Source organism: Brachyhypopomus gauderio, chromosome 19, assembly GCF_052324685.1.
Source record: "Brachyhypopomus gauderio isolate BG-103 chromosome 19, BGAUD_0.2, whole genome shotgun sequence".
In the NCBI taxonomy this organism is placed as follows: Eukaryota; Metazoa; Chordata; class Actinopteri; order Gymnotiformes; family Hypopomidae; genus Brachyhypopomus; species Brachyhypopomus gauderio.
The window spans coordinates 8,645,584-8,660,580 of record NC_135229.1 but is presented as its reverse complement, the minus strand read 5'-3'; the positions used below and the strand labels follow the sequence as shown (position 1 = coordinate 8,660,580).

General features: G+C 41.8%; 2 protein-coding genes across 7 annotated transcripts; both read right to left on the bottom strand.

Moving 5' to 3' along the window:
• Positions 1-266: 266 nt before the first annotated feature.
• On the bottom strand, positions 267-6,736 carry slc39a6 (solute carrier family 39 member 6). 4 transcript variants are annotated; one of them, XM_076981688.1, is made up of 11 exons: positions 6,575-6,736; positions 5,069-5,767; positions 4,468-4,612; positions 4,276-4,362; positions 3,778-3,947; positions 3,422-3,607; positions 2,484-2,571; positions 2,069-2,404; positions 1,822-1,902; positions 1,288-1,478; positions 267-1,186 (listed from the first exon to the last, which is right to left on the bottom strand). In XM_076981688.1, exons 2-11 carry the CDS (start codon positions 5,762-5,764, stop codon positions 1,022-1,024), a joined length of 2,145 nt encoding a protein of 714 aa, XP_076837803.1. In that variant the 5' UTR covers positions 5,765-5,767; positions 6,575-6,736; the 3' UTR covers positions 267-1,021. The 4 variants fall into 4 exon arrangements, with proteins under 4 accessions (XP_076837803.1, XP_076837802.1, XP_076837804.1 ...); XM_076981687.1 differs by lacking the exon at positions 6,575-6,736 and adding an exon at positions 6,301-6,455 and having other exon boundaries at positions 5,069-5,770; XM_076981689.1 differs by lacking the exon at positions 6,575-6,736 and adding an exon at positions 6,210-6,226 and having other exon boundaries at positions 5,069-5,770.
• A 1,453-nt stretch (positions 6,737-8,189) lies between these two features.
• cyp7b1 (cytochrome P450, family 7, subfamily B, polypeptide 1) lies at positions 8,190-13,322 on the bottom strand. 3 transcript variants are annotated; one of them, XM_076981848.1, is made up of 7 exons: positions 12,962-13,322; positions 12,634-12,772; positions 11,368-11,504; positions 10,548-11,186; positions 10,102-10,308; positions 9,471-9,649; positions 8,190-9,065 (listed from the first exon to the last, which is right to left on the bottom strand). In XM_076981848.1, the coding sequence occupies exons 2-7, from the start codon at positions 12,708-12,710 to the stop codon at positions 8,751-8,753; spliced, it is 1,554 nt and encodes a 517-aa protein (XP_076837963.1). In that variant the 5' UTR covers positions 12,711-12,772; positions 12,962-13,322; the 3' UTR covers positions 8,190-8,750. The 3 variants fall into 3 exon arrangements, with proteins under 3 accessions (XP_076837963.1, XP_076837960.1, XP_076837961.1); XM_076981845.1 differs by having other exon boundaries at positions 12,634-12,787; positions 12,885-13,321; XM_076981846.1 differs by having other exon boundaries at positions 12,634-12,787; positions 12,962-13,311.
• Between the last annotated feature and the right edge of the window lie 1,675 nt (positions 13,323-14,997).

Here is a 14,997-nt window from a genome sequence, read left to right as displayed (position 1 = left end):
ATGCTGTGACTATAGCACTGGGGATGTACTAACCCTAACCCTTACCATGCTGTTACTAAAGCACTGGGGATGTACTAACCCCAACCATGCTGTGACTAAAGCACTTTTTTAAAGCACTTTTTAAAAAATCTCTTATGCTATATTTTTTTCCCTAAATTATATTTTTGTGGTAAAATAATGAAAAAAGTAAATTGGTAGTTCGGTTTTTGTTCCAAGGAGTGGGGGGACGACAACAGACGAGTCAAAAAAGGTTCTCAAATGTTCAGTAAAAGTTTACTGAAATGGAATGTGAAAAACAAGAATGCACAAACCAACAGCACGTAACATTAACAGTTGCTAGTCAAGCTGCCATAATGTACATAAATAGCAATAAAAATACACATATACAATGTGCTTTTAGCATGTCTACTTGCTCATTAAAAAAATAAATTTTTGTTGAAGTGAGCACTACACAAAGAAACAAGGTATTCTGAAACAAGTATGAATGACAGCTAGTACTCCTGTCTTGTGTTTTAGCTGAAGCTACAATACTGAAAACATGATCAAGTCAGAGAATCATGATGTCACCTACAGCAAAAAGGTGGCGAGAGAGAAAAGTAAAAAAACTTTCAAATCAACACCAATTACTGAATGATTACGGATGGACACTAAGCCACTGAACACAGCTGCCAATGACACCTCCTGAAGTTAGTGACAACATGGAAGTAGTTTAGGATTAACACTTCAAGCCAAGCACATCAACCTGATTGGAGGTTTGGCCCAATACGAGGTAACATCGTCTCCCATTTTGATCTTGTGTGATCAATTCAGGTAAACTAAGACCATTTTGATGCAAAACAACCTTGCAGATTATCTGATTAAAGGTTCAGATTAATGACAGTAATGCCTTTAAAATGTTAGCAGCCAAGCAAATTCACACACTTTACTACAAAGTGAAGAACGAGTCATGGGATTATTTGGGACACACACAGTCAGGTGAAATTCTCATAGGAGCTGTGGAACAGATCCGGGACAGTGAAGTTCAAGAATGGGGTACGAAGTCTAGGCTGAGTTGGATCTTGTGTTCAAACACAGCGATTATGAGCATGATGCCGAAACCAAGCAGAATGCCTGCATTCTGCAGCACGAAGAACCCACAGTGACTGAACCCTGCCTCCGTGGCATCGTTATGCAGCATCTCCGGGACCTTGACACACACACACACACACACTTTGCAAGTCATGTAAGAATAAAGGGCACATGTGTGTTCCATCTTCTTGTGAATTAGTGCACAGGTGTGATACGTACCATGTCCACCAGTGAAACGTACAAGAAGAGTCCAGCTGTAAGAGCAAATATCCACATGGCCACATTCTCAGCGTAGTGACCAATCAGAATGCCTGTAACCATCCCCAGGTAGCCCATCAACGCCGAGAGCAGATTATAGAGAATGGCCTGTTTCACTGACATTCCTGCTTTTAAGAGGACAGCAAAATCCCCTGCCGAGAGAGAGAGAGAGAGAGAGAGAGAGAGAGAGAGAGAGAGAGAGAGATATTAGTATAACTGTCAGATGATCTCAAAGTGTGGGACCCAGGGGCATGAATAATTATCTAATGTATAAAACATGGCTACAAAACCACACACCCCTGTTGACAACAGTCATATCACAATGTTGAAATCAAAAGCAGGAAATACTGAGCTTCAGTTTCCTAAATACTGTGATGTTCCCCAGAAGGAACATCTCACTTCACTTTTAAACTGCTAACGTTCTCCCGTCAGGCAAACAAATCTTGAACACCAAATCCTGACCAAATGAGATATAGTGATGGATGACTGTCTTACCAAGTTCATGAGGAAGTTCATGGCAGAACACAGCGACTGAAGTGCTCAGACCACTAGACAAGCCCTCGGAGAATGCTGCTCCTAAAATTTCACACATACGCAAGACAACTTTACAATGAACACGTGTGCATTACCTACAGCCCGTTTTCCAAAGAAACTGCGCTCAGTGTGTGTGGTCTAGGTACCAGTGTGTGGTCTAGGTACCAGTGTGTGCACATGCATTCGCCAGCACGAGGGAGTGTGTTACCTATAGCCAATCCGTCACTGAAGTTATGCAGCCCGTCTCCCATGACGACCATCCAGGCGAGGGTGGCGACCCCGGCACGTTCGAAGTGCTGGACGGAGTACGATTGGGTGTGTCTGTGCGTGTGCGTGTGGGGGTGGTGGTTCTGAGAGTGGTGGTGGTGGAGGATATGGTGGTAGTCGTGGTGATGGTGGTGCTGCTCATCTGATTGGCCGACCGTGTCGTGGAAGTGGGAGTGGCATTTGTTCTCACAGTCCTCGTCGGTGTAGCGGCCCTTAGATAACATCACTTCCTCTTCCTCCGGTAAGTCATGCACGTGACCGCCATTGGCACCAGAATCTGTGGGAGGAGAACAGAGAGCTCAAAGGTACTCAAATAGACTTGGGTCAATACAACACCTCATTAACTTAACTCTTACCATCCAGTGGTTTGGCATCAAGGTCTTCCAGAGATGGCAATTTCTCAGACTCCAAAACCTCATTAGCCAATTCCATCCTTTTTTGGACCTACAGACACAGTAAGTCACAGACACACACACACACACACGTTTGGAGTTAGCGAGGTCCGTTAGGACAGCATAATCTGACTACCTGTGGATGTAGAGCAGTTTTCCATCAACTCGAGGTCAGATGACAAAAAATATATATATTATTTGCTTATCAGTTTGATTTGACTTTTGGCTAATAATTCATATTAATTATTCCAACAATCTATTCAACATATTAAACCTTCAATTTAGTTTAGGCCACATTTATATTACAGTTACAATAAAATGTTAATAATCAAAAGATTGCTACCTGTGTTAATAATTTTCACATCTGATTTGATTTAATTCTGTTGTGTCCTCATTAAAGTTTCTAATTAATTGACATATAAGCCACATCTAAACTATTTTGGCAGTCAGTGCCTGTAGAAACTAATTTGGCATTATATATGCTTTGTGTAAAATAATTGAAAACATAACTATACTCACATTAATTGTATATTTGATATTTATTAAAATACTGGTTTCAGGAAGGATCAACAACTTCAATGTTAAGATTTATTTGGTTTACAATAGTTTTATTAGTGCTTCAGTAATTTGGAAAGGGAAACCGTAGCATATAAACTGATGAATGTTTCCAGTGATTCATTACACTGACACCTTGTGGTGCAAATGTTTCAGAGTCTGCAGAATAAATGAGTACTACATAACAGTTTGATTCTTCATCTCAGGTGAGTTGCACTTTAAAGTAAAAATATTTAATAAATGGTAAATAATAATAAATTTTTGGATTGTTTCAGCAATAATATCTGAAGCCAAGTAGGCACTGTGTGTATTTCTGAGCTTTTAATATCGAGTTGTGTTTGCCTCACCTTCTGTTTTTTGTCTTTGTACATTTTTGCGAGGGTCAGGAAGTGCTCAATGAGGAACATGACATAGACTCCACCCAACGCTGTAAGCCCTGTCCAAACGGGCTTTAGAGAATCCTCATCATCGCCGTGTAGATCATGCTCCAAGCTCTCATTGGCTGAATGGTGATGCTTGTGGGAACCCTGAGACTGATGGACAAAGAAAACTAATTAGTTCATTAGAAAACTAATAAATTAATAACAAACACAGACACACCGCATGTGCAATGGAATGCAAGTTAGCACACAGAATAAAAGTAATTTTAGAATACAGTGATCTTTCTCTCTCTCTCTGAATCTGTGCTAGTTGTTTTTCTCACGTGTGGTATGAGGTGTAGAAAGGCATCTCCACTGAGCGTGCCGACTGCGAGGGCCACCAAGAAGCTGAGCAGGAAGTTGAAGAAGACCCTGTTGATGAGTGGAATTAAGACCACACCTACCAGGGCCAGCAAGCTAATTATAGTGATGGAAAGAAATCCACCGATCCAAGCTGTAACACAAAGAACAATAACTCCATAAAATCATCTACTTTACATGTACACATATTGCCAAGTTAGTTAGGTTTTAAAGGTTAATGATTGGCTGCACATTCTCAGATATCTTCAACCCTGTTTATCACTGGTTAATTTTGTCCACAGGATCACAGATGTCCAGACATAATCAGTCACACTGATATGGTAGTGACAGGGTGGTGGCTGTTGTCCTGACAGAGCCATCATAATATTAGAATTTTTGCATGTTAGCGTCATGGCTGCACAGGGAGTAGCCTACCACTCAAATATATCCTACAACACTCCTTCAAGATCACACACACGTACCTATATGAATGGAGGACACCTTCTGGGTTTTTTCACTGATTTCATCATGATGGTGGTGATGATGGTGGTGATTATGAGTTTTATATCCTGGAAAAAAAAGCCAGGGCATTTTTTCACCACTGAATCTACAGGTCACAGCATCATTACTGAGCATTAGATTGGCTATGTGAATCACTAGAACCATGTTCGAACCTGATTGGTTCTCAGCATGCATAAGGCAGGACTTGGAGTCAATCTGTGTGATGAGGGCAGGACAGAGAATGCCAAAGTCACGGACAGAAAGAAGCACTTCCTGGGACATGCCATGGGACCGCAGAATAGTGGTAGCATTCTGGCACTGAGAGAGAGAGAGAGAGAGAGAGAGAGAGAGAGAGAGAGAGAGAGAGAGAGAGAGAGAGAGAGAGAGAGAGAGAGACAGACAGACACAGACAGACAGAAAGACACAGACAGACAGAGAGAGAGAGACACAGACAGAGAGAGAGAGAGAGACAGACAGACAGACAGACAGACAGACACAGACAGACAGACAGACAGAGAGAGAGACAGACAGACAGACAGAGAGACAGACAGAGAGAGAGAGAGAGACAGACAGAGAGAGAGAGAGAGACAGACAGAGAGAGAGAGAGAGACAGACAGAGAGAGAGAGACAGACAGGGTAGTAGGTTAAGGTTATCTTGCTTACTGAAACAGGAGAAGTGAATTGTAGCATCATCTTAATTTAGCTGTACACATTTGAGAGTTCCATCTCTGTGTGTACACCCCTTGGCTGTACTGAAGTGTAGTGTGTGTGTACCTCTTGACTGTAGTTGAGGGTACTCCGTCCATGATCAACATCATGCTCAATGTCATCGTGGTTTTCGTGGTCATCAAGGTAAAGCAGCGACGTATTCTGGTGGACGTGGTCAGAATTTGTTGCATTGGGATGGAGGGGGTCTTGTATGAGGTTGTAGTCTGTACTGCGATTCCCTCTGCGAGACATGGTGGCATACGAGGGTGTCGTGAGGAGCGCAGTGGAGTCAGGAGCTCTTTTGAGGTAGAGATTGTGGTGAACATCAGACTGGCTCTTCTTCCCAGAAATTGAATTCGGATGCACATTGGGGACGAAATCACTCTTCTCGACACTAGAGCCGTCACCTTCCTTCTTGCTAGCAACGGAGTGCGTGTGTGAATCATGTTTGTGCGTGTGTGCGGGTGAGTGTGCGTGTGTGTGGTTGTGGCTGTGATTGTGTCCGTGGTGCTGCACCATCACTCTCCTGATGCGGTCCAGCCCCACTCCCTCCAGCAGTCTCTGCAGACCGGACAGTGAGATGGTCCCGTTCTGCCCATACTTCAGAAACAGAGCGTGAAGATGATGCTGCTGCACTTGTTCTGCCAAACGCCGGTCCGTCTCCACCGGACCAGGGCCGCATTCTCCGCTCACTCCCACCAAGCAGGACCAGAACCGCACCCCAACCATCAAAGTCAGGAGTTGTGGCCACACAGGGAACATTGTCTTCTGAAGAGCAAGAACTAGTTAATATAAAATCACATTTTAATGCAATAACTATTGCTACAATATTATTATATACAATAAATTATAAAATGGATGTTTGCCAATACTCGAACATGCAGTCCAGTCACACAATCATATGTTCTTAAAGGTTATTTCTAGGCCCTTCATTACAGTACTGTACAGTGTAGTGTTTCATTAAGTTCTATCTACATAAAACCTACACACATTAGTTGATTCGTTGGCGTTGGAAATGGTCATAAAATCTAGTGTCTTTCTTTTTGTAACCCATCATATGTAGCTAGCACATGTATTGTAGCTTGCTGGCTAGGTGAAAGCAGAAATGAAGACACTTTCCACATCTGCGGGTCCGTTTAACACCATTCAGAGGTTCTGTACCGTATTAACTGGACTTTAAGACTAAACTAAACACCATCCCGCTTACCTAAACTATATGGTTAGAATAAGAAATACGAACATCTAGCTGAATATTCACACAACTGCGATTGCAGGCCCAGTCGGTGTCTTATACGCACATCATCTCACACGACAGCATACACACACTCTTAATGAAGACACACACACTCCCGGTCCGCTGCGTTTCGCCGCAGATACGCGCTGCGATCCAAAATCAGCGCCGTTTACGTCCCGTTTGCGCCCAACACTATAATCTTTGTTACCGTGTGCAAAGACGCGTCATCCGGTTTGCGGAAACCAAGTGAGCCAATTACCTCTGACATAATGTAGAAATGTGACCATTTTGTTAATAGAAAACTGCTTTACTGAAAATTAAATGATAGAGTTACTTACCGGTTGGGTAGATAAGTTAAGCTTGTTAATGTCTTTACCAGGATGTACTGTGTGTACCAGCTAGTTTCGGAAGGAAGGGAGAATGCTAGAACTTCTTCGTCTTCTACGGGAAACTACCGAAGTAATGTCGCCACCTACAGTGAATGAACGAAAACCTTTTGTTCTCCATTTGACCAAGCGAATTCCCCCAAAAGATAAACTATATTGACAAAAATATTCGCTCACCCATCCTAATGATCAGATTTAGGTGTTCCAATCACTCCCATGGCCACAGGTGTATAAAATTAAGCACCTAGGCATGCAGACTGTTTTTACAAACATTTGTGTAAGAATGGGTCACTCTCAGGAGCTCAGTGAATTCCAGTGTGGAACTGTGATAGGATGCCACCTGTGCAACAAATCCAGTCGTGAAATTTCCTCCTAAATATTCCAGTCAGCTGTATTATTATAAAATGGAAGTGTTTGGGAACGACAGCAACTTTCTGCAGAGTCAATCACTACAGACATCCAAACTTCATGTGGCCTTCATATTAGCTCAAGAACTGTGTGCAGAGAGCTTCATGGAATGGGTTTCCATGGTCGAGCAGCTGCATCCAAGCCATACATCACCAAGTGCAACGCAAAATGTCGGATGCAGTGGTGTAAAACACGCAGCCACTGGACTCTAGAGCAGTAGAGGCACGTTCTCTAGAGTAACGAATCACGCTTCTCCATCTGGCAATCTGATGGACGAGTCTGGGTTTGGTGGTTGGCGGAGAACAGTACTTGTCTGATTGCATTGTCCAAGTGTAAAGTTTAGTGGAGATGGGGATTATGGTGTGGGGTTGTTTTTCAGGAGCTGGGCTTGGCCCCTTAGTTCCAGTGAAAGGAACTGAATGCTTCAGCATACCAAGACATTTTGGACAATTCCCAACTTTGTGGGAACAGTTTGGAGCTTCCAACATGACTATGCAGCAGTGCACCAAACAAGGTCCATGAAGACATGGAGAGCAGAGTCTGGTGTGGATTAACTTGATTGGCCTGCACAGAGTCTTGACCTCAACCCAACAGAACACCTTTGGGATGAATTAGAGCGGAGACCGAGAGCCAGGACTTCTCGTCCAACATCAGTATGTAACCTCACAAATGTGCTTCTGGAAAAATGGTCAAAAATCCCCATAAACACACTCCTATAAACCTTGTGGACAGCCTTCCCAGAACAGTTTAACTGTTCTATCTGCAAAAGGTGGACCAACATCATATTGAACCCTATGTATTAGGAATGGGATGTCACTTAAGTTCATATGTGAGTCAAGGAAGGTGAGCAATAGTGTATGTTAACAATTTTCGCAAGTTCTTCAGTTGTGTTGGCCAGCATATTAGAAAACTGAGTCACTACCCAGTAACATCCTGTTCCTCTAGTCTTACAAACAGCTCTATGACATTGACAAGACTTATTCTTCTGGCTAGAAGTAAAAATGAGAAATCTCTGATTATAGACTATATGATTTCTAAATCTTTGCATCTATTTACTCTTTCTTTCTTTCGGATTTCATACAAACCCAAATTTCATCCACACCCTATCAATTAGAGACAGAAACAAGTGAATAAAAGACAGAATGGCACTGTATTAATATCAATATGTGTATCCGTAACATTTATTTAACAATTTTTACATAATTTTCTTTGCAAGTTTTCATTTAAAGAGGCAGTTAAAGCTGAACCACAATCACCTTTTTAGTATCAAAAATAATGAAACAAACAAATTAAGTAAACAAATCCCACCATTGTAAAGCATTCTGGTCTGAAAAGTTGGCTTTTAGACTTCTAGAGTTGGCTAGACTGAGTTGGCTCTTAGCAAGTTTTCACTTGCTTTCATTTGCCACCCCCCATCCCAAACACACATTGAGTGATTAACCTTGCTCACTGACCCGCTCGCTCACTCACTCACACACACACACACACACACACACTCACTCATCTCACATCACATACACACACACTCTCTCTCTCACACACACACACACACACACACACACACACACACACACACACACACACACACACACACACACACACACTCACTCACTCATCTCACTCACTCATCACACACACACACACACACACACACACACACACATCTCACTCACTCATCTCACACACACACACACTCTCTCACTCACTCCACTCAATCCACTCACTCACTCCACTCATCTCTGCTGTGTTGTTTGAGTCTGTAGTTGAAGGAGATGCGGTGGGCAGGGGGCAGAATGCCCAGACCTGCTCTACTGGAGTCCGGCTCTGCTTCTTGTTGACCAACAGCAAGCTGCATGTCGCAGATCAGTAGAATAATGCAGACAAACTGCTTTAACTCATTAACGGCAAAGAATCTTCCAGGACACATGCTGGCCCCTGAGCCAAACGGCATGTGGTAGTACCGGACCTTTTGGTCACCTTTATAGAACTCTGTCTTCTCCTTCTGGTCCTCAACAAATCGGTCAAAAATGTATCTCTGCAAAAATCACACAGCAACCATAAAAACCATAAGCCACCAGAAAAAAGCTTTATGCAGTTTAATTTCACTTCAGTTTGCCTTGTTCAAACCATCCTCATAAGCTTTCACCTTGTTTAGAAACTGTGCAGAATTTCCATAGTTAGTATACAACAGCACTGAAGAACAGTTCAGTATAATGTTTGGATTTCTTAAACCTGTATTCTCTCCAATTTGCTCACAAGGAAAAATCACAAGCTAAAACTCACTGGAAGCAGATTAATTTATTGGAATCAAATTAACTGAAAAGTAATACTACGTCAGACAGTTTAAAAGGTCAGCCCACAGTTAAGGCTCTTTATTAATAATTACTGATTGTTTTCAATTATTGTTTTCATAGCTACAGACGATTGTCTGTGTGGTTACCTGTGGGTGGAGGTAAATGTCTGGGTCCTGGTGTGTGCTCTGGGGGCAAAGAGCAACAATGTCTCCTTTGCGCACACACACTGAGCTGTGGGGATTCAGGCGGAGACAAAAGTCTTCCTGCACCACCCGAATATTCATTGAGGACGTAGAGAGACGGAGACTCTCGTTAACAGCACTCTCTACAGAGACAGTGTGAGAGCAAACAGTGCCATTGATGTGAACATAACATACATCTGCATTTCATAAAAGAATACACAAGATTCAAATTGTACACCCTCTCAAATAACTATGGAGGAATAACTGCTAGTGGAATCCAGAGTGCTGTACACTAACAATGATTTGTCATGCCAATTAAGCACCTGAAGTAAATCAAACTGTGAAAGAACAGAGAGAGAAAGGGAAGAGAAGACTAAGAGTGACTTTTTTTTTCACCTTCACTAATGGCGACTTTTACTCAAGAATGACTGGACCATTTGTCAAAATTAATATATTATAAAATCAAAGAAAAATCTATTTGTGTGCATGCATGTGCATTACAGCTGGGTATTGTGTGTGCATGCATATGTATTAAAGCTGGGTTAAGCTAGCACATCTGATGAAGCATGAACCCTTAGACTCTACTGTGGGTTACCAAGGTAAATCATTCTGTCGAGTTGCTCTCTGGTTATCAAGATATCATGATGGCAAATAGCCTTTGCCTCCTCCACTCCAATTACTCCAACGATCTCCTCCCGCACTGAAGCTTGGGCCTGGGGGTTGGAGAGAAGGTGGTACAAACACCAGAAGCATGCTGGGATAGTGTTCCCAACTGATGCCCAGAGTATGGCAAAGTGATGCGCTAGAGGGTGAGAGAGGCAGAGAAAGGACTATAGTTACTTATTTTTTATTTGCCTACAACTAAAAACATGTGTTTGTGTGTGTGAGTATACACAGTGTATATACATTTACTTACCGAACATGGGTCTCTCTGTGTGAGTATGTGTATACTGTATATACTGTACTTTTACATACACCGAGTTTAGATCTCTGTCTTGGTTGAAACAGTTCAAGATGTGACCGTGTGTGTACGCACATTACCTGCTTTGTCCAAGTCTTTGAGTTCGTCGTACTGTTGCAACATCTCAATACGTGTTCGTATGAACTCCGATGGACTGACCCAATCTGCCATTCGATGTGGATGAAAAAACCTGATGAGTTTTTCCCGGACATATTTGGTTTTTCCCAGCAGGCTAATCGGTACGCGAGCAAGCAACAGAGGAAACATTCTGTCAAACTTTTTGAAATCTTCTCGTAGTCCATCTGTCCAGCTCTCCTTGAGTGAGTGTTTGTGTCCATCTGTGTTGGTGTCTGGAGGACGTCCATACAGTGTCAGAAACGTTGCCTCAAACATCACATAGTCACAGAACTCATACAGCCACTCTTTGTGCCAGTGGCAGTCTGGTTCCTCCGCCTGCTTGGACAGGAAATAACGTCGTAAGACAAGCTGCAGGTTTTCCATCATTCTGAGTGATAGATGGTTGAGGGCAGATCCCTGCAGGAGCAAGAAGCCTTTCTGGACTCGCTCTCTCATGCCAGGAAACCTTTCGTTGTGCATTGGTGGGTAGCTGAACGCCGTAGACGCTGCTACATCTGTGAACTTGTGGAAGTCCAGTTGTTTTCCTTGTTTAATCACAGCAGGGTACAGGAGAGGGTTCATGACAAACGTCATGTATTTACCTTCAACAGAACACACACACACACACACACACACACACACACACAAACTCATTTTATTTCAGGTACTCTTATGATTAGTTTAATAATTTGATACTTCCACTAATTGTATTATTTATTTAATCCACTAGCACTGAAATTTATATTCATTTTGTTTTGTTTCATCTTCGTTTGTAACTGGTACCTGCAATCAATACAGTAAAAATGTCTCCATGCTTCCGCTGTACCCTTTGCAGAAACTGATAAGAATCTTTTCTGAATTCCAAGGCCTTCCCAAGAAATGGGATCCATCCTCTTATTAGTGGGGGCTCCCCTTCTCTCCTACAAAACAACCACAAACACATTCACATTGGCATGAAGTGAATATAGTAATATATGGTAACTGTAACCCCAGCCTGCCTGTCTATCTATCTACTCATGTCTCAATAACTTGTCATGTGCCCTTGGGCATCAATTTCAGCTTGACAACAATGTCTCATGCTGTTCACAAGTTGACTTATTGTCTGCTGAGGCAAGAGTGTCCCACTCTTCTTGATGGGCGGCCCTCAGGTCATTGAGGTTCTGAGGTACAGACCTATGAGCCTCTACATGGCCACACAGCTTCACCATCTAACCATTAGGCGGCCAGATGTTGGGCAAACCTGAAACCTGGACTCATCAGAGAAGATGACCTTACTCCAGTCCTCTATGGTCTGATCCTTGTGGTCTTTTGCAAAACGTCAGCCTGGCTCTTATTTGCTTCTCATTGGTGAAAAGCCTCGCCTCTAGGAGAGTTTCCAGCTGTTCACAGTATCCTTCTGCCAGTAGGGTCAGAATTGAGCCCTTCGTTTCTTCGTTTAATTCAACTGACATTAGAAAGGAGACGCTGATTTTAGAAAATCTTTGCAGTGGTCTCTTCTTTTTTTCCAGAGCTATATATGCTACCATCTAGGTGACATTTTGCACAAACACTGTGCTAGTTTACAATTTTATGCTGATGATGCACTCTGGTTATATGTCTTAGCTAAACCAGATCAATCTCATCTTAATATTGCTGGGGAATGTATAAAGGACATCTGCAGCAGAGTTCTTACCAGAACTACAATGTTTGATCACATTTCTCCTATCTTGGTATCTGTGGTATCAACTGTGCATTGTTTAAGAACAAATGTTCATGATGAAAGTTGTCTACAATTCATAAACACTGACATCTGTTAATAGCCTACAGACGTTCCTGATTCAGTGGTATAGAGTGTAGTGTTATATATATTTCTTTGTTTGCTTTAATAACACCGTTGCCTACATTTTCATATTATGATCCAAAAATTTTGAATGCGATAAAAAAAAGAGCTATGGATTTTATTTTAATGTGCAAAAAATATACCGGACAAACGTGCCTGATTAGGTAAAGGCTGCTGATTAAAAAAAATCTACGCATAGCCTATAACTAGTTGACATGTATAAAACTCACCGCCTCCTCCCGAACATGATGTTGAGAATGAAGAGCGAAGCGACACAGAAGAACAGCGTAAATAAAACTCCCAGCATGTCAACAGTCCCGTACAACCCCACAACCAAGGATAAAAGTCGTCTTTCCAACAACGTTTCACCTATAGCGGGACAAACTGTGTAATAATACAGCCTTTTAGTCAGTAGCCTACTGTACAAAAAACACTTTTTAAAGAGACTAACGTAAACCAAACATGGCTGAAAGTCACTCACACATGCATACTGTATCCAAATGACGTTTAGAAATACAACATAAAACATTGTTTTACATTTGAACTCTCTTTGCATACCTCTTCTTTTTTGGTGATTTGTGCGTGCTCAAAGCTGTTTGTTTTTATGTGGAATATGTGGAATAAAGCTTTCTCTGTTCCTTCTGACTTGACTGTGGTCCAGACACTCCCCGTTCTCCTTATAATTCTATTCACAACAGTGATGGGGCAAAAAAGTTCATTTGAACGCGGAGCGGGAGGGGTCGGGTAGCTTGAAGTAAATGGTGCCTTCAGAATCAGATTCTCATTGATTTCCAGTTGAGCATTATTATTAATGCATTAACAGCATTACGTTCGTGTTTTCTGTCATTTAACATTTTATTTATTTTGACCTTTGACAGGGCCTAAAGTAAGGTATCAGCAAATCGTTATGAATTACATTCTGAGTTTCCACAATAGCTAAATAAAAGATACTAAGAGATAGCCTATTGATGTTGACAACATAATTACTCAGTGACAACCATGTGCTAAACTATTAATTTTACCATATATAATAATATACTATTTTAATATGTGTGATACAGTATTATACAGTATACAGTATATAGTATACAGTAGGCTATATAGGCTATATAACATACACATATATATTATACACTCACCACTTACCACCACTTTGAGCTGATAGAACGGCAACAGTTCACCAAAATTGGACAATGGAAGATTGGAAAAACGTTGCCTGATCTGATGAGTCTCAATTTCTGCTGCAATATTCGGATGGTAGAGTTAGAATTTGGCAACAACAACATGAAAGCATGGATCCATCCTGCCTTGTATCAACGGTTCAGGCTGCTGGTGGTGGAATGGTGTAGGGGATATTTTCCTGGCACACTTTGGGTCTATTGGTACCAATTGAGCGTCAATTGAGCAACTGAGAATATTGTTTCTGACCATGTCCATCCCTTTATGACCACAGTGTACCCATCTTCTGATGGCTACTTCCAGCAGGATAAAGAGCCATGTCATAAAGCGTGAATCAGCTCAGACTGACAATGAGCTCCTTGTACTCAAATGGCCTCCACAGTCACCAGATCTCAATCCAACAGAGCACCTTTGGGATGTGGTGCAACGGGAGATTCACATCATGGATGTGCAGCCGACAAATCTGCAGCAACTGTGTGATGCTATCATGTTAATATGGACCAAACAGGATGTTTCCAGTACAGGATTAAAGCAGTTCTGAAGGCAAAAGGGAGTCCAACCTGGTACTAACAAGGTGTAACTAGTGGCTGAGGAGGGGGCTGGAGGTTATGAGTCGTGAGGGCTCACTGAGCCACTGCTTTCCATCCAAATCATTATCACAGCTAGAGTGAACGCATAACATTGCTGGATAACAGCATGTAATGTCTCAGGTTACCAGAAGACTCAATGACTGGGGAGCTTTGAGCTACACACTTTCATATGTAGCATTTTAAGGCTTGATAAAATAGGAGAGTCTTAAGTATAGATGTAAAGATTGGAACTGTGTCATAAGATTATTCCATGACTGAGTAGCTTTAAAGGAGAAGGCTCTGGTTGGGAGGAAAGTAAAAAAATTGGGTGGGGTGGCACATATTTAGTGATATTTGAAAGTAGGTCCGGTTCTAGACTGCTTTAATGGAGGGCGTCTTTGCACTTGGGGGGAAGAGAGGAAATCTGAAGGGCATTTAACAGGTCTCATTCAACTGGTCAGTTACGCCACCAAATCAGAGCCACAAGACATCAACCCCAAACAGCTGCCTTATCTGAAGATAGTTCACTGTAATGTCTGGTGTACGTTCTGTCAATTGTATATTTTGTGTTGTATTTCAAATGGGAAAAAACATTAATATTTGTGTTATTTATTTATTATCTATTTATTTATCAAACCATGTGTTTTATTATTAATAATTTAAACTTGACCTTGTGTAATTCTAATGTCAGTCCCTGAATTTTACATTACCAACCTTGAATATAGTTGTGTATCACCTGTGCAAGAAACTGCACATAAATTGGTAAAATTGAATAGATAATATTAATGTGATGCAAAGGTAAGGCAGGAGGTGTCACTTTGATAGTGCTTTTATTTAGTGAAACAA

What these genes read in the sequence shown, in the direction of transcription:
- slc39a6 (XM_076981688.1), bottom strand. Translation starts at nt 5,764, where the DNA reads ATGTTCCCTGTGTGGCCACAACTCCTGACTTTGATGGTTGGGGTGCGG. An exon ending in GGTGTCCTCCATTCATATAG is followed by an intron (nt 3,948 to 4,275) that starts GTACGTGTGTGT and finishes TTTGTGTTACAG; the next exon opens with CTTGGATCGGTGGATTTCTT. An exon ending in ACAAAGACAAAAAACAGAAG is followed by an intron (nt 2,572 to 3,421) that starts GTGAGGCAAACA and finishes CTGTGTCTGTAG; the next exon opens with GTCCAAAAAAGGATGGAATT.
- cyp7b1 (XM_076981845.1), bottom strand. An exon ending in CAAAGACTTGGACAAAGCAG is followed by an intron (nt 10,309 to 10,547) that starts GTAATGTGCGTA and finishes CTCACCCTCTAG; the next exon opens with CGCATCACTTTGCCATACTC. An exon ending in CGACAGAATGATTTACCTTG is followed by an intron (nt 9,650 to 10,101) that starts GTAACCCACAGT and finishes CTGTCTCTGTAG; the next exon opens with AGAGTGCTGTTAACGAGAGT.